At 48.0% G+C, this 22841-nt stretch overlaps 1 protein-coding gene across 9 annotated transcripts in view; it reads left to right on the top strand.

The window, feature by feature from the left end:
* Positions 1 to 15410, top strand: part of ARRB1 (arrestin beta 1) — a 76549-nt gene extending 61139 nt beyond the window's left edge. For 6 of the 9 annotated variants that reach the window (XM_045483991.1, XM_045483998.1, XM_045483995.1 and 3 more), the window contains 8 exons: positions 141 to 225; positions 680 to 752; positions 2035 to 2172; positions 3351 to 3434; positions 4676 to 4699; positions 6876 to 6946; positions 7691 to 7742; positions 9097 to 15410. In XM_045483991.1, the coding sequence (XP_045339947.1) occupies positions 141 to 225; positions 680 to 752; positions 2035 to 2172; positions 3351 to 3434; positions 4676 to 4699; positions 6876 to 6946; positions 7691 to 7742; positions 9097 to 9208 (639 nt within the window). In that variant the 3' untranslated portion in view covers positions 9209 to 15410. Of the gene's footprint in view, positions 1 to 140; positions 226 to 679; positions 753 to 2034; positions 2173 to 3350; positions 3435 to 4675; positions 4700 to 6875; positions 6947 to 7690; positions 7743 to 7891; positions 7961 to 9096 lie in introns of all 9 variants that reach the window. The other 3 variants (XM_045483992.1, XM_045483997.1, XM_045483993.1) reach the window with 2 other exon arrangements.
* The last annotated feature ends 7431 nt before the right edge of the window (positions 15411 to 22841 follow it).

Raw genomic sequence — 22841 nt, forward strand, 5'->3', positions numbered from 1 at the left:
GCTGATGAACTTGAGGCCAATGTCAGAGTGGACAAAGTCTGGGGAACCCCAGGAAATGTGTGTGGGGCCTCTTCTCTCTCTCCCTATCTAGAGCTTTAATACTCTCTGGTCCAACCCTTCTCCCTTCTTACCCCTCCCAGATCTATTACCATGGAGAACCCATCAGCGTTAATGTTCACGTCACCAACAACACCAACAAGACAGTGAAGAAGATCAAGATCTCGGGTACCCTGGGCACAGGGCCAGCCCACGGGGGCAGGCAAGAGGGAATCCACCCAAGGGTTGGGGGTAGCTGAAGCTTCTCCCCTTGTTAACAGCCTTATACATAAATTCTGGCCTGCAGAGAAGCCCAGGGCCTGCTCTAAGCCAAAGGGTAAGGCTTTTGCGGCTAGTAACACAGGCTGCTCGTTGGCCAGGTAATGAGTTTACTGTTTAAGCCACCTACTCTTAGGTTCCCTAGGTTCTGGGCAAAGCTGTCCTTGAGGGAGATGTTTGGTAATGGAAGGGAATGGGTGAGTTTGGGCTACCTCTTAGGTAGAAGATGGGGGTGGTCTCTTGCAGAATCCCCCAGTGCATTCTGGCCATTCCTGGGGCTGAACATCCTCAACTCGAGGGAGCCTGGCTTGCCTGGGAGCTGCACCCCTGGCTCACACCAGCTTGTTTCCCTCTTCCTCCCCAGTGCGCCAGTATGCGGACATCTGCCTTTTCAACACAGCCCAGTACAAGTGCCCTGTGGCCATGGAAGAGGCTGAGTAAGTGAGCACAAGCCCAGCCTTGGATGCGTGGGACTGGGTGGGAAATGAGAAGTCCTGGCTCCAGTTACAGGTGCAGATGGCTCTTTTCCACCTGGTACAGGGCTGGACCTCAGATTTTCTTGCCACTCACAGCAGCCTTTTAGAAAACGTCCACTTGATTTAGCTACAGGAATATGCATGTGACAGTCAAGGGAAAGACCTACTTAAACTAGAATGACCAAATTGAAGCTAATGAATCTAAGGGGACTAGGGTCATGACTACACTGTACCAGAAACCTAGATTGAAGGAGATACTTTGCTCTGAGCTTCCTGGCAGCCACAGCAAAGAGGGGAAGGCACTAGGTACACAGCATTTTTTGTCTGAGAAAGGAATAATCCAGTTCATTGGGTAAAAGGGAGGGTATGTGGGAGGGTAGAGAATAATTATATTTTAAAAATTTAGGGGGCGCCTGGGTGGCGCAGTCGGTTAAGTGTCCAACTTCAGCCAGGTCACGATCTCACGGTCCGTGAGTTTGAGCCCCGCGTCAGGCTCTGGGCTGATGGCTCAGAGCCTGGAGCCTGTTTCCAATTCTGTGTCTCCCTCTCTCTCTCTGCCCCTCCCCCGTTCATGCTCTGTCTCTGTCCCAAAAATAAATAAACGTTGAAAAAAAAAAAAATTTAAAAATTTAGGTTTAATTTAACAGAAGACCATGGGGGAGGGGAAGGGGAATAAAAGATACAGAGAAGGAGGGAGGCAAACCATGAGACTCTTAAATACTGAGAACAAACTGAGGGTTGAATGGCGGGAGGGGGAGGGGAAAGTGGGTGATGGGCATTGAGGAGGGCACCTGTTGGAATGAGCACTGGGTGTTGTATGGAAACCAACTTGACAATAAATTATATTTAATTTAAAAAAATTTAGGTTTGAGGACAGCATGGAATCTTGTCCCAAACCTGTTAGCAGCTAAGTCAAGAGGAGAGATCTCAAGTGAAACATCTTTTCTTACCTAAAGGAAGTAGATGCTCCCAGTAGAAGACACATCTGTTTAGTTTTGTTTTGTTTTGTTTTTCCTAGCCCTGCCTCCTTTTGGGAGGCAAGTGCATTTCATGTAATTTTTCATGCGTGTGTGTGTGTGTGTGTGTTTACATGTAATAGCAATCAGTACTTTTGAAAGTTAAAAACGTGTTTTAATGTTACTATGTGATCTTGGAGATGTTCTGGCTGGGCTGGGGGTGATGGCTGGGGATTGGCTCTTGGGGGGATGGGCGGTATTTCCACACCCGCCTCCCTTCTTCCCAGTGACACAGTGGCACCCAGTTCGACATTCTGCAAGGTCTACACACTGACCCCCTTCCTGGCCAACAACCGAGAGAAGCGGGGCCTCGCCTTGGACGGGAAGCTCAAGCATGAAGACACGAACCTGGCCTCCAGCACCCTGTGAGGACCCACCCTCCCTGCTCCCTGCCCCCAGTGGGTCCACACCCACCTATTCCCACCAGTGCCAGTACACGGTGTGGTTACCTTCTCCCCAGGCATTGTCCCTGGCCCATCCTCAGGAGCTTGAACTATAGGGAAGCTGTCCCCTTACTCCCATCCCTATCCAGGGGTGACCAGAGAGCAAGCTGGGCCCCTAGACCCAGCTCTCTTAGTCAGTGCTGGGATCTGCTGGCTTGCCTAAGGGAGGGCAACCTGGAGAGACTTCCTGCAGGAGGCAGCAGCTCCTGACCTAGGGTCTACAGTCATATGGGGTGTGTCCCCGAGGCAGAGTAAGGCTGGATTCATCCAGCAGGAGAGGATGAATCAGAAGAGGGGTGGGGAGTCTGGGAAGATGTGGACAGTGAGCTGGGCAAGACCAGATGGAAGTGTGGCCCTCCAAGGCAGGGATCCCAGGGCCATATGATCACTCTTGCCTCATGGTCATCACTGACTCTGAGGCTACCTGCTTTAGTGGAGACCTGGGGTGTGGAGAACTCAGCTTGCCCTACCTGCTGAGGTCTGGCCCTTCAGTGGGGCTTTGGCCTGCCTCTGCAGCAGCCCTGCCCGTGACTCCCAGTACAGACCCTGTCCTCCAGCCACACAGTTGCTCACATGCACGTGCTGGCCACTCACCTCCAAGCTTTTGCCCTCTTCCCCTTCTTCCACCCTGGCTCAAATCCTAACTGACTTCAAGACTTCCAGACTTGAGGGGCCACCTCCTTCAGGGTCCTCCCCGCTACCTCCGCCCCACTGCCTTGCCAACCTCCCTTTTTCTCTCTGAATTCCCTGCCTGGCGAGCCCTTTGTGCCCCACGGGTTGCTGAACAGTGAGAGAAGTAGACTCCGTCTATCTAAGGGTAGAAAGAACCTACCGCGCTGCTGGGAGTCAGGCCCAGGGAGGAAAGGGGCTTGCCAGGTGTGCACAGTGAACTTCACAACCAGATGTGGGACCCAGGGCTCTAGGTTCCTACCCGCTCAGGGCAAAGCTTACCTTTCTCATATACAGAGCTCTGTTTGCGCATGGTGGCTGAGTGACCCAGGAGAGGGATGGATGGCTGCTGCCCCCACTGCACCCTACCCTACCTTGTCTCATCTACCCAGCCATCCTCCATGAACCTGCTTCCCTATGTCACCTTGCAGGTTGAGGGAAGGCGCCAACCGGGAGATCCTGGGCATCATTGTTTCCTACAAGGTGAAAGTGAAGCTGGTGGTATCTCGGGGCGGGTAAGTGTTCTAGCCCAGCCCAAGACTCTAAGCGCAGAGGGGGGCATCCCTGACCACCCACAGCCCACTGCCCCATTCTGCCTGTTTGTCGGACCTTTTAGCTGCAGCCACCAAGAGGGTAAACCGAGCTGGAGGACTTCCTGTTTTTTCTCTTCCCCCTTCATGTTCCTTTTCCTCCTCTTCTGCCCCCTTTCCCTCTCCTACTTCAGAGACTTTCAATCCCTTGCCTGCCCTCTCCATGTTTCTCTCTTCCTCCTCCCCCTCCTCCTCTTCCCTATCCCTGTCTGGGCACATGGGGTTGTTGTGTGGGGGAAGATTCCTCAGAGTCTGTGCTGTGGGATCTCCAGAGGGTTCTGTCCCCTCATCACATGTTGGGGCACAGCACCCACCCCTGCTCATGCACATGCTGATCTGCTGAGGACATGGCTAAAGGGGCTCAGAATCCCAGAGCTGGATTAGGGATGTTCTGACTCCCATTTGACAGATGGGGAAACAGAGGCCCAAACCGTTCTCCACACATTTCCTGAAATCTCCTCCCCTAATCTCAGGTTGTAGGCTGGGTGCTGGGGTCACTGCAGTAGACCAGACGTATTCCCTGCCCCGGAGCACAGTCTAGTGGAGGCTCAGACACAACTTCTCCCCACTGAATGGGCCTGCATGTTGTTAGAAACCTAGAATTAGGATTTCTAATGTGTCACAGGGATTTTTTTTCTTGTTCATAAACGTCTGTGAAAAGATTTGAATGCTAATAGCATTAGACATCGAATCCCCTTTATTACTAGAATGTGCCCACATATTACAGGACTTCTCAGAACTGTAAATCCCAAGTCCTGTGCCCTGTGGCTCTTGCAGGATCCACAGTCTGCCTCAAGCTCTTCCTTGAGGAATCCTCGGTGAATCCCAGATTGATTTCTTCTGCCATCAGAGAGGCCTCCCCAGGGCGGGCAGCACAGGGGTCAGTTTTTTTTGTCTCCTTTGCAGAAGAGGATCCTCGGGCTTAGTGAGGCCTCCTGTGAGGAGATATGGCTGAGCTGGGCCTGGATTTCAGTCCCCCAGGCAAGGCTAATGCTGTTTCTGTGTATCTCTGACTGAGGTTACAGCCATGCAGTGGTGGGTGGGAGTGCCTCTCAGGGTCTTCCCTACCCCTGTGGGCAGCAAGGTGATGAATGAATGTACTTTCTGTTTTCTTCCTCTCTGAACTCTCTCCTGACCACTTCTCCCGCCTCCTCTGACCCACCCAGCCTGTTGGGAGATCTTGCATCCAGGTAAAGTCCCTCCCTTCAACCTGATCGACCCACCTTCCTGGAGGGCCCAGAGATCCAGAAGCGCAGGGCACTGGGTTGGAAGGAATCTTAGCAGTCACTTTCGATTGCCAGACTCAGTCATGTGCTGGGACTAGAACCCTCCCCAAAGGGACGAGGGAGATGCAGTTTCTCCTTTAAAAACCTTGCCCTGTTCTTCCATTCCACCCAAGAGATAAGAACCTCTGCAGACAGCAAGGTCAGCTTCGTTGATCTGGGGAATAGCCCCTTAAAAGTCTGGCATTTTGGAGAAATGCGGGTTTCGTGGCTTCCAAACTTGTACACTAATGGGAATTAACTGCTGGCCATGCGCTGCTAAGGAGAGGTCCTGGGGAGATCTGCTCTCCTTGTAGCCAGCTGGATCCATGCGCATTCCCCAAACTGCACATGCTCCACATGCAGTGTTTTTGCCTCCTCCTGTCACAAGATGGCAGTATTGTTCATCCCAAGAAATCATCTATTTGGAGAAGTGAAATTAATTCAATTCAGTTCAGTACAATTCAGCAAAGATTTTCTGAACCCAGGTTTGTGCTCAGCTTTGTGCTACATGCTGAGATCCCATGGAGGAATCAGACACATCCCCTGCCCTTGATCACTCAAGGCCTGCTGGAGTTAATGTCTAGATTCTTCCACCCACATCCTGTATGGCTTTAATGAAGGTTGGCAAACTCATTCTTCCATTCTGATAGTTCACTCTTCCAAGTGAATCTGGAAAAGCAATCCCCCTTGCATTGAAAAAAAAAGAAAGAAAAGAAAAAGAAAGAAAGAAAAGCCAGACTATTGTAATAGCCTATGAATTGCCCATGTTTCCATTGAGGGGAAGTAATGATTCTGGCAGGTACCAGTGTCACAGTTCAGTCAGACCTTTTACCTATATCGTCTCCTAGAAATTCTAGTGGTTCTCAAAGGTAAGCATTGCTCTCCCCATTTTCCAGATGAGCTCAGTGAGACTTGAAGATGTAAAAGTGTCCCTCCCAGACAGTGCTGGGGCTGGGTTGCACAGCCGGTGTCCCTGCCCACTCTGTTCCTCTCTCCCTTCCTCCCCACCAGCTGGGCTCTGGGCAGCAAGGTCAGTGAGATGAGGCTGTGCCTGAAGGTGCCCACTGTTGGCAGGGCCTCCAAGGTGACACCATCCCAAGCTGAGAGGAGAAGCTTTCATGGCTCCTTCTGTAGGAGTGGAGAGCAGAGGATGGATAGGAATCACCACCTCAATTCTGAGCAGTTATCACTCATTGGGCAAGGATGTCAATTATGGAGTCAGAATCTTGTCACTTCCCATTAATAGCTGTGTGGCCTTGTGCAGTATTATTTTTCCTCCTTGTGCCTCGGTTTCCTAGTCTGTATATATGCTATACTAATGGGGTTGTTGTGGAGATTAAAGGAGCTACTCTAGAATAGTCCTTAGCACAGAGTCAGCACCATGTGTCTGTTCTTGTTACTATTCTGTTCATCAGGGCCAAGGGGAGGGAGGTCCTGGTCAGAAGCACTGGGTGTTGGTGGCACCTCCCCTGTTCTTCCCCACCACCCAGACCCTCCGCCCCTACAGGGCTTCAAGGCTCTATGCACAGTGTAGATAGCCCTGGGGCCTGGGCCAATACAATTTGAATTCGATTAATTGACCTCAGCAGTGCGTCATCCAGATGTGGGGGGCTAGGACCACAGGAGCACTTTTATAAGAGTCTCATGGAGATGTTGGGAGGTGGGACTGAGTCGGCAGGAAAGATTGTGTTAGGGAAGGCTGGGCTGGCTGTGGTGATTTGAGGCCTGCATAGTCCCAGGACACCTCTGGGACCACCCAGGGACCAATGTGCACACTGCTCTGGGCAGTCCTTTCCCCACCCCTGTGCCTCCTCCCAGCTCATGAGAATCCAAGGATCCTTCTCAGGAAAAGGGGAGGTTTCCATTTTTTTTTTTTTTTTTTTTTTTTTTTTTTTTTTTTTTTGGAGCCAGCAGAAAAGGCTTCTAATTCACCTCCTAGAGAGAGTAAAGCTCAGAGAGTGGCAGAACTGGGGCCTGAGCAGATTTCCTGCCTTAGCTGAGACCTACCTCCTCTGACCATAAAATAGGGCATTGATAGGGCATTGAGTCTTACAGCCCAAGACTGGGCTCAAGGCTCACTGGGTCTGGGTCTCTGTTTCAGTGATGTGGCCGTGGAACTGCCCTTCACCCTAATGCACCCCAAGCCCAAAGAGGAACCCCCACATCGTGAAGGTGAGCAGGATCTGTGGGTCACTGGAGTGGGAATTTGCAGGTTGCTGACCCCATTCTCCACCAGTGCTGTGTTTCCCCATCATCCCATCTCACTCTGGGTTAGCCTTCAGGCCTGGGTTACCTTTTTCCTCAGCTCCCCAGGATCTGTTGTGAGGCCCACACTCCTCTATTTGCATCTGACTCCCCCAAGAGACAAAGAGGTCTGACTCCTTTGTCCATGGAGAGGCAGGCTGGGAGTGGAAGGGTCAATGACCAGATTGGTCATATTTCCTTAAATCAAAGGCTGTTTGAGTTGAAAGAGACAACTCTATAGTATGTACCACAAAGAAAGAAAAATGTTCTCACAATTAAAGTATCAAATGCCATCGGTTGTAAAACACACCCCAAGTTCAGAGATGTGAAATTGTGAGGGAAAAAAAAAGGGTTGTCGTAACACTTTGTGAAAGCCCTGTACTTAAGAAAAGAATCTAAGTCATGTAAGAGACATGCCAAAGGAGTAGGGTCCGGAGGTTTTTCTGTTCTTCTAGAACTACAAGGGGCCTCCCGGGCCTCCTTGGACCCTCCTGGACCTTCCTTCCTGCCTTTAGGATGATTTGGGGTGTTTTTGAGATCAAGGAGCAACGCTTCTTCCCCACTTCCCTTCTTCCATAGCCCTCCCCTTTGCCCGGGAGTGGGGAGCTGTACCCACCTGCCCCTGTGCCCGCTCACCACTAACCCACGGGCGCCCGCCCACCCTGTGTTTAGTTCCAGAGAACGAGGCGCCAGTAGATACCAATCTCATAGAACTTGACACAAAGTAAGCCAAACCCTGCCTGCAGACGTCCGGGGGGCGGGCCTTGGGTGGTGGGCGGGGCGATGGGATCATTTGCATATATGCTTATTAACCTCTGAGGAACAGCTGATCTAACCCCGTCTGCTGAGAGCCGCCTCTGCTCGCCTCTTCAGCAACCCGCTTGCCTGCATGTGACTTGAAGGACCCTCCGTGCCTGTTCCTCTTCCTCCTGCCTTGGTGGGGTCTGTCTTCCTCCCTCGTCCTTGCACGTCCGTCCGTCAATCCGTTCGTCCGTCCACAGCGCCTGCTCGGCTCTCACAGGGCTGGTTCGGTTCGCGGCCCTGGGCTGGGGCTCTCCTGCCCTGCCAGCGCCCAGCCGGTGGAATCAGGCTGCGGGGTGGGGAAGGTTCTGGGGCTCTTGTTGCTTCTGCCTCCTGAGGAGCGATGCGGATTTCCCTGCGGTCAAAGGCCATCGCCTCACCGGACAGTGGCCCGAGGGGGAGGACCTAGGCCGACATGATGAACCACCTCCAGAGCCAAGCAGCTTTCTCTCTCCAGCTCCAAATTCACCCTTTCCTTGTCCCCCAGGGGATATTTGGGATGTGGTGTCTCAAGCCACCCCATGAGGACACCTCATGCGGCTGGCTGAGTTCTGTGGGGCGGGGGACTTGGGTGGGCCTAAGTGTACATGTTATGTGAGAGAACAGAAGTCACTGTTCTTAAAAGCGGTCCTCAGTCCAGAAACCCCATTCAGGCACCTCCTTTTCCCACCCACCCTTCCCTCTGCCCCACTATTTAGATTTACTACCCCCAGACCCCATCCTATCCAAGATCCCTCAGGATAGAGTGTGAGCTGACAGCTCCCTGGAGAAAGGGCTTTTGTGGTTTTTTCTTCCACTAAGCCAAGCCCGCACCATCCTGGGCAGATACAGGAATGCTTCCTGAGGGTAGTTCTTTGGATGGGTGGTGGGGTTTCTTGGGCCTGTTCTGAGGGATTCAGCATAGGCTATGAAACTACTGGGCCTGGCATCTCACAGTGGGAATAAGTTCTTCCTCTGGCCCCAGCCCGGCCACACTGCACCTCCATCCCCATTTGATATCCGCCTCGCACCCCCAAATCCTTAAGAACTGGGTCACTTCCCAGCCCTCAGGCAGGAAAGTCAAACCCACGCCTCCCTTTGGTATTTCCACGACTAGCTGGAGTCCACATACGACCAGTCCCACTGTCACTGGAGGGCATCTAGATGTGCCAGCCTGGCAGGCCTTTCTGCCCAAGGTCAACCCTAGAGGCCAGTCTCTGAGTCCCATCTGACCCTCTGGATAAGCCTACCCTCCCTGCCATGCAAACACGTCCCGTTTTCCTTGTCTTTTCCACCAGCGATGATGACATCGTGTTTGAGGACTTTGCCCGCCAGAGACTGAAAGGCATGAAGGACGACAAGGAGGAAGAGGAGGATGGTACTGGTTCTCCACAGCTCAACGACAGATAGACTGGGGCCAGCCCTCCCTCCGGGCAGCTCCGGGTCTGCTCTCCTGCACTGAGATGCTTATTCGTCTTCTTCCTGTTCTCGTTCCCCCCTCCCCTTTGTTCTTCTAGTTTCTACCAGGGGGCCCAGTGTTCTTCCAGGTCACGGTGGTGAACCTCTGGCCTCAGGATTGGCCCCACATCACCATGCCAACAAGGGTCACATGGGCCACCTTCACCCCTCTCACCTCTGTCGCGGGGCACGCCTCCAGCCCCTCTCTTTTCCTGCTGACCCCCCAGAAAGGCCATCCTGGCTCTGGCCTTGGAATTTGACTTGGGATGGGGAGCAGAACAGGGAGTGTGGGGCATAGGGCTTGGAGGGGTGAGGTTGAGGGCTCAAGACGTGTGAGAGGGTGCCCACGGTCCTAGGTGGCTAACACAGTTCTGGCAGCTAAAAGATGACTATGCTGAGGGCCACCCTCTTCTGGCTGGGAGGGGCACACCTGTGGATAGATTCTTACTGCCTTCAGGCAGTTGAGACCCATGAAACACCTCTCTGCATCCACCCCTCCGTCCCCACCCTACATGCCTCTGTGTCTGACAGTGACCCTCTGTGTCTGTGGTGACGGTTTACAGACCCCAGGAGCAGAGAAAAGCCACCAGACTGGCTTTCTCACCAGCAGTTACTCAGTCTAAGGCAAGCTGTGTGAACTAGCCCATCTATTTCAGTACTGTCAGGATGTAACATCCTAGCCACCTTGTATCTTATGTGTGTGTCCTGTCTGTACACATGCACAGAGAAATAAGGGAGGGGTCTTCAGAAAGCACCAACCGGAGGTAGAGTGAGCCCAAGCTCCTGGGGAGGTTTCCCGAGGGGTGGCTCTGAGAGATGGGGTCGGAGCAAGAAGATGAGAATCTGCTCTGTTCCCTCCTTTGCGGACGTAAGAGCAATCGGTGATCCCTCAGGAAGTAAGGTTGGCGGTCCAGATAGGGCTGGGGACACCGGTATCCTCCGGCTTTCCCTTGCGGTTCATCCGGGCTGAGCTGGGCTGGCCCTGCAGGCTGGGAGAGAGCGCTCGAGGCCACTATGCCCACAAAGGGGCTTCTTCGCAGAAGGTGGCATGGCCCATCAAGATGCCCTCACCTGAAAGGAAGGGGACTGCCAGGTAGCAAAGAACCCTTCGTTTCCTTAGGGTGCTGATGACCCTCCACCAGTTCCCAGTGTCATGGATACTCACTACCCATTGGCTGGTGTTTTGTGTGATTGAGACCTGGGGTATTTTTAAGCAATAGAGTGGGCAGATGATGAGGTAGAAAGTGTTAAAAGGTATTCGTTCTTGTCTGACCTTTAAGGCCCACTTACTGTGTGACCTTGGGCAAGTTCCTTTCCTTCTCTGGGCCTGAGTTCTTCACTTGGGGTTTGACCAGATAATCACAAAGGGACCTCCCAGCTCTGGCCTCTAAGAATCTGTAAACCTTAGAGCTTCTGGTATGGTAGGTGGAACCAGAGCCAGACCACTGACTCTCGTTTGTCTGCCACCAGAGGTGATTCATTGGTAGTGGGGCCCTGGAGAGCTTCTAGCCACCCCCTCCCCAGGCCTGAGAAGGGCCCTTCTTGGGCCTCTGGAGAGTCCTCTGATGTCAAGCTGTGGCCATAGCTAGCATGAGCTGCTTGGCCCTAGGGCCTGAGTATTACAGAAGGCCAAGCTCGGATTTGCTTATGACAGGACTTCTGGTGCCTCACAGCTCCCTGTGGATGGCAGACCCCCTGAGGTTTACCTTATACCCAAGCAAATATATTGCTCAGCAGGGCAAGGGGATCTCTCCTCCATCCCTGCTCCCTTTTATCTCTGTCCCATGCTTGCCTGAAAAAGGAGACAACAAACTTTTATTATGCAAGTTGGGTCTCAAACTGTCCAGCCCCTCCTGGGGTGGGCTGCGTAACCATTATCCATGGCGAGATTACTCAGTTCACAGTCCTGGCACTGCACCTCAGCCCTTCCGCTTCTGAATCTCATGAGGATCTGAGGCTAGGGACTCCCTGCCCCAGGTCAGGACCAAGTCAGCTTGGGGCAGCTCTACTCTCCTGGCCATCCCTGGGGTCCTAGCTGTGGATGCCCCAGGCATCCAGCCTCTACCAAACCTTGCTGGCAGTCCGCACCTCATTGGACAGCTGAAGAGTTGACGAAGGGCTGGAATAGCATGGGCCAAGCATATGCTCTCCAGTGTCTTCCTCTGGAACCTTTGAGGCTGGTACGAGACCCTTTAGGATTTGAGGTGATCGATCACTCCCCTACAAACCTCTTCCTCTGTCCCTCACCTACGCACATGAAAGATTTGTCACCCTGGTTACTTGAGCTTCTTCACCTCAATATCACACTCACCCTTTGGGCTTTATCCCAGTATTTTAATGGAAATTTCTCCAGCTGTGGGAAGTATAGCCCCATCTAGACTTTTAGTCTTTGGGCCCAGGGCTGCAGAAGGGCAGTGGTCAAGTTCATTTGAATTTGGCTTCACCGCTCTTGGCTGATGACTTCTGCTCAGTGCTGGGCACTCGACACACAGAGATAGGTCAGTCCCAGCCGCTGTCCTCAGAAAGCTCATGGTCAGGTGAAAGTTATAGTGGGAATAGGTAATAGGAGCCAGTGCTTTCAGGGCTCCTTGGCTGCTGCTAGTTCGTATGGTGCCTTGCTGTGAATTAGAAGCAGTGCCCCTTCCAGGTAGATTCAGCCCGTGTTAGAATGCAAAACTTTGTGAATGGCGCATAGACTGGAGTTCAGCCCCACCTGCCCAGCCCAGGTGCCATGCTCAGGCCAGAGTGTTTCTCCCAGGCCTCTTCCTGGGAGAAAGACCCAGATCATCTTTCAAAGCTTCCACTCCAGACCCCACTCCACCTGCAGCCCCCAACCACGACCGAGTCCTTCTATGCAGGGCCCCTCTCCATCTGGAGTTTAGCCTGTCTGGTGAGACCTTGGAGTGAAATTGGGGGTGTAGGAGCCCCACTGGGCCCCAGGCGCCAGCCCACGGTATTGGCTCTTTCTGTACACACATTTGGGCTCTATGCTGACCACACAGCTCCACACTGGTACCTTCCAGTGGGTCTTGTGGATGGCATATACATAGCAATCTGGGCAGGAGGAAAGAGCATGGCCCCAGGTGAAAATCTACAGGCAGAGGGCCAGTGGGGCGCACTACAACTGTGAGAAGAGTTCAGTCCCCATGAAGATAAGGACTGAGTTATTTGGCTGGACTCCATGGGCTGCCTCAGCCTCAAGGCGCAGACAGGTGAGAGTGGCCCCACCAGGGGCTGGTTCAACTGGGTGTATTGCTAATAAGCTGGTTCCCACATGGTGCCATGAAAAGCATGCTGGCCTGGAGGTCCACAGTGCCTCCTGCCCAACTGTCACCAACCAGCTGAGTAGCCTTGAGCAAGTCACTTGACCTCTGGGGCCCGGTGTCCCTAACTGTAAAATAAGATCGTAATCCCTTCCCCACCTGACTTAAGGAATTGGGAGGCCCAGAGGAGATGGAAGTCAGCTCTGGAAGTTGCAAATGGCTGCACAGGCCGTGGCACTGCCACTGCAGGGGAGCAACCCGGAGTCACGTGGGAAGGTCACTGTGGGCAGAGTCCTCCTCCCAGCAGTCTTCATCTCTTGCCCCCTTCTCACTTAGGCAGATGTCAGCCAGAATGAGTGCAGTCAGTTTGGCTTTGGTGCCTCAGCTGAAAGAAAAATCCAGACGCTATTCAGGAATGCCTCGCCCACAGATAGTGGTCCCAGAGATCCTGACAGAAAGGATATCAGCCATGGATATCAGTGATTGAGCTGGGGGGGGGGGGGCATCTGGACCGTCCCAGGCCTGGTGCCACCCACACCTCCTATCTTTCAGATCCCACAGAGGCCGGGAAGCCTTGGCTCTGATCCCAGGTTAGGGAGAGCCCCTAACCCCCAGGCCCAGGGAGGGCTGAACCACTATTCCATCTAAGAACCCCAAGGGTGAGGTGGAATAGAAGTTGCCCTTCAAAGTAGAAGGCCCTCTCCAGCATCAGACACAGCTGCCAATGCTCGGTGACACTTAGGAGGGATTTGGGCCCAGGGAAAACCCAGACCTCTTTCCCTGAAAGCTGAGCCCTGATGACCTGTACCCAGTGGCTCCAGTATCCCACAAAGGCAGCTTCTCTCCTGCCAGTGACTGGGGACCAGACATCCTCCACCCATCCCACAGGAAGGCATTGGCCCCAATCTTGAACTGTTATTGGGTCTCGTGGGCAAAGGCCTATATCTGTTCTGATGTTTTTAAAGTCAGCAGGGACCAAAACAGACCCCCCCGACCCTCATGCATATGCCTGCACTGAGCTTGGCATTTTGCCCTTCTTGTCCAGGCAGGTCCATCGCTTCTGTCCTCTCTCCAGGACTGAAATGGCTTACCTGTGGGGCAGGATCCCCACCTCTACCACTCCCCTGCAGTGTCCCGGCACAGTGGCTTCAAAGGCCCATCGAAGGGGGAGCATCCCCCCTCCCCCTGCCCGCAGGACTCTCTCCCAACTCCTCACTCTGAAAGAGAAATCAAAGCACAGGTCCCCAGGACCCATGATCTATAGACACTCTGACACAGTGGTTTTCAAACCAGGTGCTGTGGAACCCCTGGGTTTCACAGAGCTTTGTCAGGGGCTGCTAAGGTGGGAAGATGGGGGGTGGAGGCAAAGGCTAGATCTCCAGCTCTCCCCCCATCCCCACTTCCACCAGGACAACTCTGCTTTTATCTGTCTTGCCTATTGAGGTTTCACCTTCAAACTTGTGAAGGAAAACTTCTTCAAACCACCATTCTAAGGTTTGATCTTCAACCAGCAAGCATAGGTTCTATTCTTGCTCTTCATGTTGGAATGGCTCTAGCATTCCAATACAAAGTGTCTTTGTATTGGAACTTGGGTCGCAGACCCAGGCCCAAGCATTTGCTCACACACACGCGCGCGCACACACACACACACGTGTGTGTACACATTTGATGGTTTTGTTGCTCACCCGCCCTGAAGCTCTGGCCTGAGTTTAATTTGGGCAGGGGCCTGGTGCTCAGTGAGGGTGAGTCTTACCTTGATATCAGCCCGTGCAGTGTGAGGGACTGCGGAACAAGGACTTAGGCCCAGCCCCCACCCCATGACTCGTGTCAGCACCCCAACTCCCTGCCCTAGGCCACATGGTGGGAGAAGGAGAAACTAGACTCCGGTTCCTCTTTACATACAGCCAGATGGATGGATGTCCAGATTTTTTACAAAACAAATGCTGAGGGAGGGCTTCATGACAGAAGTCCCTCCTGTGACAGCATGCCCCTCCAGAGACTTTTAAAGCAGCAAGTTTCCCTTGAGCAATTCTAGTAGGATTCCACTTCCACATCTGTGGACAAGCAAGTGTGTGGGCACCAGAAAGGTGACTGAAGAGATGCTGGTCTCCCGCCCACAGTCTCCCATATTCTTTCTCTGCCAGCCTGCCTCTCTGCTTGGGCCCACGACCAGGGCTAAGGGGTGGGTACACTGGTGAGACCTGGACCAGCCCTTGACACAGAATCCTGTCTGGGCCCACTGCTGAGGGAATTCTATGGGGAAAATGTGAAGGTCAGGGCATAGCCAACCATGTGGCATGGGAGAAAGTGTTCTATGTTCAGTCTAAGCATGCCCTTGGAACCCCACTGACCTCAGTCTCCCCATGTGTAAGATGGGGCTAGTGCCAGGCTCCGCCTTCCTCACAGGGATTACTGCAAGGAAGGGTCATAGGTGGGCATGATAGGTAGTGTCATATGAGAGGGGATCTGCCCAAACTTGGGGTGTGGTCATGGCTTACACTGCAGATCAGCAGACTGCTTGGGGGAATGATTATGGGATGTACCATCTTCCTGGGGCATCTCTGCTTGGTGTTAAGGTCTAGCCACAGACACTATGGGAGACGTGTCTCTTCCTACCCAATGGGAGCCAGCATTGAGCCTGGCACAGTGACTGTGTGGATCCTGGATGCAGGGAGTGACAGGTAGCTGGGACAGGTCTCCAGGTCTGTGGCTCTTTTGTTAAGTGATTATTTTGTTACACCCTCATTCCTGGGCCACCTGCCAGGTTTATCTGTTGTACCTGTGGCATTCCTTATAACGTCAGATAAGTTATTACAGTTTATTCAACTCTAACAGGACAAATGAACAAAAGAAGCATAAATAAGAGACCATTAAAGGTCTTTTGTGACAGATCCTGGATGTGCTTTCATTTCTGTCTCATTAGCTCCCAGTAAGACACAGACCAGTAAATTCTCTCCCTGCTTCCCTGGAATGGTGGACAGGACCTGTGACTGGGTCAGGTGTTTTCTTCTGTTTTCTGTGGCCTGAACTCCAACCTGGTTCCTGCACCCCTTTTGGAAACTGCCAAAGAGCTTTCTCCTTTCCGCTCTGCCATTTACCAGTATTATGGTCTTGGGGAAGTTGCCAAACTTCTTTTCCCTCTCAGACATCACTAGATCCCATGACCCCTGGTCTGCTCCTCAGGTAAAGTTATCCCATATTCTTTTTGGCAACACCAACCACTTCAGCTGGAATCCTACCCCAACCCCAGACCTGGTTCTTATTCAGTTCTCATCTCCTGCTCTACTGGGTCTCCCTGAAGTCACTTCACTTTCCATGACTTACCCACTGTCTGTTCCAAAAGAACACATGGGAGGAGTGGGGATATATGTGAGGAGGATTCAAAGTTCTACATGATAATGTGCTGTGTTAACACAAAAGAAAAACGCTGATGAATGTAAAATGACTTTCCCAGAAAACTGATTATGTATGAAAAATATTTTTTTTTACATTCCTCCAAAATATTGTGCAACCTAGATCAAAGCATTGCCCTCCTGGTTAACCAGAAGGTGGTCTGTTTCCTCTGATGCTCCCTTTAGGCCAGAGAAGGGTAGTGGGAAGACACTGACATTTGAATTAAGAGACCTGAGCTAGGGCTTTCATTCTGCCCTCCCTCGTGGTCTATATCAGAGTCCAGAGAAATACCCCATGCCTGTATTTCAGGAGCAGGGATTTTATTGATGAAACTGTTTATAATATTACAATAGTTAAAAGGGCAAGTGAAATTGGAGGCAACCCAGAGATTAGGTGCAACTGGAAACCACTACCACCTGGAGGGTGGAAGGACAGGGAGAGGAGTTACAGAGCTAAGGAACTAGGGACATTGAGGGAGAGGGTATCTGAGGAATTCAGACCACCATAGAAACACATCTGTCACTGGGGATGCTACTCAGAGAGAGTAGGAGAAATACTCTGGTTTCTCCTTTCTTTCTGCCCTCCAACATCATGCCCATGCCTTCTATTGGCAGAATCTAATCAAAAGCTAATTTTCAAGGAATCTTAGGATATGTGGTTTGCAATGGTTGATGCCCTGCAATACAGAGCAGGGGAGGATCATGGGATTAGATCTGAGACCAAATAGCAAATCAGCTCTTCCTCGAATCTTCTCATCCAAAAAATAAAAATAATCATACTGGCCCGGATACCACAATTTGAGGAGTGCCCTGACCTCTAAACAGGACTGTAAATGTGTGGGGGCGGGGGGGAGAGGGAGTATTTGTTTTTGCCTCTTAGCTTTGAGCTTTTCTCCTGCTGTCACTGTCTTCATGGTGCTTTGGGACTTCATTTCTCTTAGCTTTTTTAAACTCTAGCAAATCAAGATAAAATGGGTAGGAGTTTCAAATTATAGCCAAGAGAGTAAGTCCACTACAGCCTATCACTTCAACTGATTACATAAAAATTCCTGACAGAAATACTAAACACACTATCTAATGACTCTGAAAATTAAAAGCAGGCAGATGGTACATAAGAGTCAAAATTTGGAGAAGTAAGCTGCATGGGGTGCATTTCCTTTTTTTCTCTCTTTTGTGGATTTGTGCTGAGGTTAGAACCACCACCAACAGAAGGTGAGAGAACTTAGGGTCTGAACCTAAATTAGTTGATTGCCTCTTGAAACAACAATAGCAAAATCAACATTCTATGAAGGATTATAATGGGACCCCAGAGTCTAAACAATATAACATTTACAGTGTCCTTTTCAGATATAGTAACTTGAAATTATGCAATATACAAAGAGCCAGAAAAACATGACCAAATATCAAGAGAAAACACAATCAACATATGCCAACTTTAAGAAGACTTAGATGTTGGAATTATAAGAGAAGATTTTGTGGTTGATTATAACTTGAAATGAATGGGAAGATAGTTCTCAGAAAAGACATAGGGGTGCTTGGGTGGTTCAGTTGGTTAAGTGTCCGACTCTTGATTTTGGCTCAGGTCCTTATCTCACCGTTTGTGAGATCAAGCCCTGCATTGGGCTCTGCATTGATAGCATGGAACCTGCTTGGGATTCTCTCTGCTCCCACCTTCTCTCTTAAAATAATAATTAAAAAAAACCTTTTAAAATAAAAAGGGATATAGAAACTTGAAAATGAGCTAAATAGAAATTTTAGAACCAAAAACTTCAATATCTGAAATAAAAAATTCACTGGATAAGCTTAATAGCAGAATGGAGTTGATAAAGGAAAAAGTCAATGAACTTGAAAGATTAATAGAAATTATTCAATCTGAAAAAGAGGGACAACTGAGAAAAATTGACAGGGCTTCAAGGACCTATGACATAATATAGGCTCTGAGATTCATGTCATTGAACTCCCAGAAGAGAGGAGAAAAAGTCTGGTGCAGAAAAAAAAAATCTTTGAATGAAAGGTGTAAACTTACAGATTCAAGAAGCTGAGCAAACCTCAAACAGGTTAAACTCAAAGAAAACCATACATAGACACACATAACCAAACTGCTGAAAACCAAAGATAAACTCTAAATTCCTAAAAGCAGCTAGAAAAAATGACGCATTCTTCTATCTTATTCTTTACGAAGAATGATGATTTGATGGAGCTTTCTCAATAGAAAGCATGGAAGCCAGAAGAGAGTGAAACAGCATCTTTAAGTGCTAACATGAAATAGTTGTCAAACTAGAATTCTGTATCTAGTGAATATATCCTTCAAGAATGATGCAAAATAGGGGCGCCTGGGTGGCTCAGTCGGTTGAGCATCCCACTTTGGCTCAGATCATGATCTCACAGTCTGTGAGTTCGAGCCCTGCATCGGGTCCTGTGCTGACAGCTCAGAGCTTGGAGCCTGCTTTGGATTCTGTGTCTCCCTCTTTCTCTGCCCCTCCCCTGCTCATGCTCTCTCTCTCTCTCTCTCTCTCTGTCAAAAATAAATCAACATTAAAAAAAAATTTTTTTTAAAGAATGATGCAAAATAAAGAGATACTCACATGAAGGGAAACTAATAATTTGTCAGCAGACCTGCTCTTATAAAAACTAAAAAGTTCTTTTGGTTGAAAGGAAATTATGCCAGAGATAAATCCACATCTTCAGGAATTAAGAGCAACAGAAATGGTGATTATTTGTGTAAATTATAAAAGGCTACATTGGTCACCTTAAGTTCTTTAAAATATGTATTATTGATGAAAGGAAAACCGATAAATTGTCTAGTAGGGTTGTCACAGTACATAGATAAAATACTATATTATACTATACTATATATACTATAATGTAAAGTTCAGTGGGGAAAGATAAAGAGACCTATCTGTAGAGCTTCTGTATTATATTGAAGTGATATAATATTAACCCTAAGTATACTGAGACAGATTATTATGTATATTGTGATTTGTAGAGCAACAATTAAAATGGACACAAAAATATAGATAAAATAGCATGCTAAAAAATAAGCACATATTCAAAAAAAAGTCAGGAAAGTTTGAACAAAAGAATGAAAAACAGAGGGGACAAACAAAAAAGTAAAAGTGGTAGACCTAAATCAAACCATATCAGTAACTATATTAAATATAAGTGGTCTAAATATAACAATTAAAAGATAGAGATTGTGAGAGTTGATTTAAAAAAAAGTCCCACTATATGCTGTCTACAAGAAACCCACTTGAAATATAGAGACAAAGATAAGTTCAAAGTAAAAAGATGGACAAGATAACCATGCAAACAATAATAAAAAGAAAGCTGAAGTGGTTATATTAATAGAAGACAAGGTAGACTTCAGAATAAGGAATGTTATCAAGGATAAAGAGGGACACAATATAAAAATAAAAATGCCAACTTACCAAGAAGACATAACAATCCCAATTGTATATACATTTAGTAATTGTGTTTTTGAAATACATGAAGCAAAATCTGACAGAACTGAAAGGAGAAATATACAAATCCACAACACTATATCTAAGGATGTAGAAGACCTGAACAACACTATCAATAACTTAACTGATATTAATAAAATATTTCACCTCAAAAAAATAAAATGAGCATTATTTTCAAGTACACATGTAACATTCACCAAGAAAGACCATTTTCTGGGTCTAAAAAACCTTGGCAAATTTAAAAGAATTTAAATAAAAAAGATGTTTCAGATTATAACAGAATTAAACTAGAAATTAATATAGAAAAGCATCTGGAAAATTTACAAATACTTAGAAATTAAGCAACTCTTGTAAATGGATCAAAGAGAAAACCACACAGAAAATTAGAAAATCTGTGAATTAAATGAAAATGAAAACAAAAATAAGTAATTTTATGGGATGCTGCTAAATTACTTCAATAGATGCACAAATGGCATTTGACAAAATTCAATATCCATTCCTTTTTTAAAATTTTAAAATGTTTTTATTTATTTTAGAAAGAGGGGCTGGGAGAGGGGCAGAGAGAGAGAGGGAGACACAGAATCTGGAGCAGGCTACAGGCTCTGAGCTGTCAGCACAGAGCTTGATACAGGGCTTGAACTCACAAGCCCTGAGATCATGACCTGAGCTGAAGTCGGACATTCAACCGACTGAGTCACCCAGGCCCCCCCTTCAATATCCATTCTTGATTAACAACAACAACTGTCTTAACTAGATAAAGCGCATCTACAACAAACCTACAGCTAACACCGTATCTAATGGTGAAATGGTGTGGTAGTGGTGAATGATTTTCTTCTAAGATTGGGAAAAAGGCAAGGATGACTGTTCCCATCACTCCTATTTAACGTCCTACTGAAGGTCCTAGCCAGTAAAATGAGGCAAGAAAAAGATATAAAAGGCCCACTGACGGTAAAGAAATAAATAAAATGGTCTCTATTCATAAACAACATGATTATTTACATAGAAAATCCCAAGAAATCTACCAAAGAAAGTGCTAGAACCAATCGGTGAATCTATATAAGTTGCAGGATACATGATCAATATACAAAAATCAATTGTACTTCTGGATAGTAACATCAATTGGAAATTGAAATTAAAAAGAAAATGCCAGGGGCGCCTGGGTGGCTTAGTCAATTAAGTGTCTGACTCTCGATTTCAGCTCAGGTCTTGATCCCACAGCTCAGAACCTGCTTGGGATTCTCTCTCTCTGCCTCTCCCCTGCTCATGCTCTCTCTCAAAATAAATAAAAAACTTAAAAAAATGCCAAATAAAAAGATAGCACCATTTAACAACGGCATCAAAATGGAAATACTTCAGTATTAAAATATGAGCATCAAAATATGAGCATAATCTTGATGCACATCTCTAAAGCACAAAATATTGGTGAAAGAAATCAAAGAAGACCTAAACAAATTAAGACATTTACCACGTTCATGGACTGGAAGATTCAATACTGTTAAGATACCAATTCTCTCCAAACTGACTACAGATTCAATGAAATCCAAGTCAAGATCCCTGCAGGCTTGTTTTTTGCAGATATAGACAAGGTGATTCTAAAGCGTATATGGAGAACTAAAAGATCTAGAACAGCCAAGCAATTTTTAAAAGGAAAAACAAAGTTGGAATTATCTACTACCTGATCTAAGGACTTACCATGAAGCTATGGTAATAAAGACAGTGTGGTAGTGGTGAAAGAATAAACATCTACATTGATGGGACAGAATCCAGAATCAAGAAATAGATCTGCATATATACTGTCAATTGATTTTCCAAAAAGGTTCAAAGGCAACCCAGTTGTTGTCCTTTCAATAAACGGTGCTGGTGAGGATGTGGGGGAACTGGAACACTCATACACTGCTGTTGGGAAGGTAAAATGTATGGGCACCTTGGAAAACAGCCTGCAGTTTCTTATAAATTTAAATATACTTAAATAAGACTTGACAGCGCTACTCCCCAAAGAAAGGAAAAGTTATGTTCTCACAAACATCCACATGTGAATGTTAATAATGCCTTTGTTGTCAAAAGCTGGGAACAACCCAAACGTTCTTCAGTTAGAGTGAATGGATGAGCTATTGTACAGCCACACAATGGAATACTACTCAGCAATAAAAAATGAACAAACTAGTGATACCTATAACATGGATCTTAAAATACATTATGCTAAGTGAAAGAAGACAGACTTAAAAGAACAAATATGTATGATGCTATTTATATGACATTTGGAGAAAACAAAACTAGGAAGATAGAAAACAGACCCCTAGTTGCCAGGGGCTGGGATTGAAGGTGGCCTGACTACAAAGAGACTACAGGAGGGACTTGGGGGATGATGGAACTGTTCTGTATCTTGATTGTCAAAATCAACTGTAAGCCCAAAAGAGTGGATTTTACTTTATGCAAATCTGAATCTCAATAAAAAAGCAAAAGCAAAAAAAAAATAATAAAGCAAAAAAGAAAGTAAACAATTTATATCACAGACTGCAAATAATATTTACTGGGCATGTGCCATTTGCTGGAACTTATGATGGACCCTTGAAGACACAAAGATAAATAATATAACCCATTGAAGGAGCTCACAGATTCATAGGAGGATAAGGTATGACAACAAAGGTTTGGAATTGCTGTTGAGGGATATTGGAGATGGGGCTGACATGTAGTCATGGCATGCCATGGGAGCACTAAGTAGGGGTCATCAGGTATAGGTGGGGTGGGTAAGATGGAGAATAAGACAGGCTTCCTAGAGGAGGAATTGCTTCAACTGAGTTTTGAAGGATGAGAAGAAGTTAGGCAGGTGAGGAGAGGCTATGGACATTGGCTAGGACTGGCCTCCCATTCGATATTTGAATATTCAGTCTCAGCACTTTGCGCCTGCTGTTTCTTCTGCTTGGACTGATAGATCCTATAGACTCATTTCTTCCCATCTGTCAGGGTAAGCCACCTTCTCAGAGGGATCTGCCTGACTACCCTAGTCAAAGACATCCTTCCCTATTGCCCTTATATCACTCTGTTTATTTCCCTCACAAGTCTTGCTTGTTTATGGTATAAGCTCATGGGCTCTGGGTTCTAAGCCCAATTTGGCCCTTTATTAGCAGTGTGGCCATATTAGTGTGAGTAAATCATTCACATTTTATGTGTCTGGTTTCTTCATTTCTTTTTATTTTATTCATTTCTAAATAGGAATAATAATAACTACTTCATAGGACTGTCATCAGGCTAAAATGGGTTAATATAGGGGCGCCTGGGTGGCTCAGTCGGTTAAGCGCCCGACTTCAGCTCAGGTCAGGATCTCGCGGTCCGTGAGTTCAAGCCTCGCGTCGGGCCCTGGGCTGACAGCTCAGAGCCTGGAGCCTGCTTCCGATTCTGTGTCTCCCTCTCTCTTTTCCCCTCCCCTCATTCATGCTCTGTCTCTCTCTGTCTCAAAAATAAATAAATG

This window comes from Leopardus geoffroyi, chromosome D1 (genome assembly GCF_018350155.1).
Source record: "Leopardus geoffroyi isolate Oge1 chromosome D1, O.geoffroyi_Oge1_pat1.0, whole genome shotgun sequence".
Classification (NCBI taxonomy): domain Eukaryota; kingdom Metazoa; phylum Chordata; class Mammalia; order Carnivora; family Felidae; genus Leopardus; species Leopardus geoffroyi.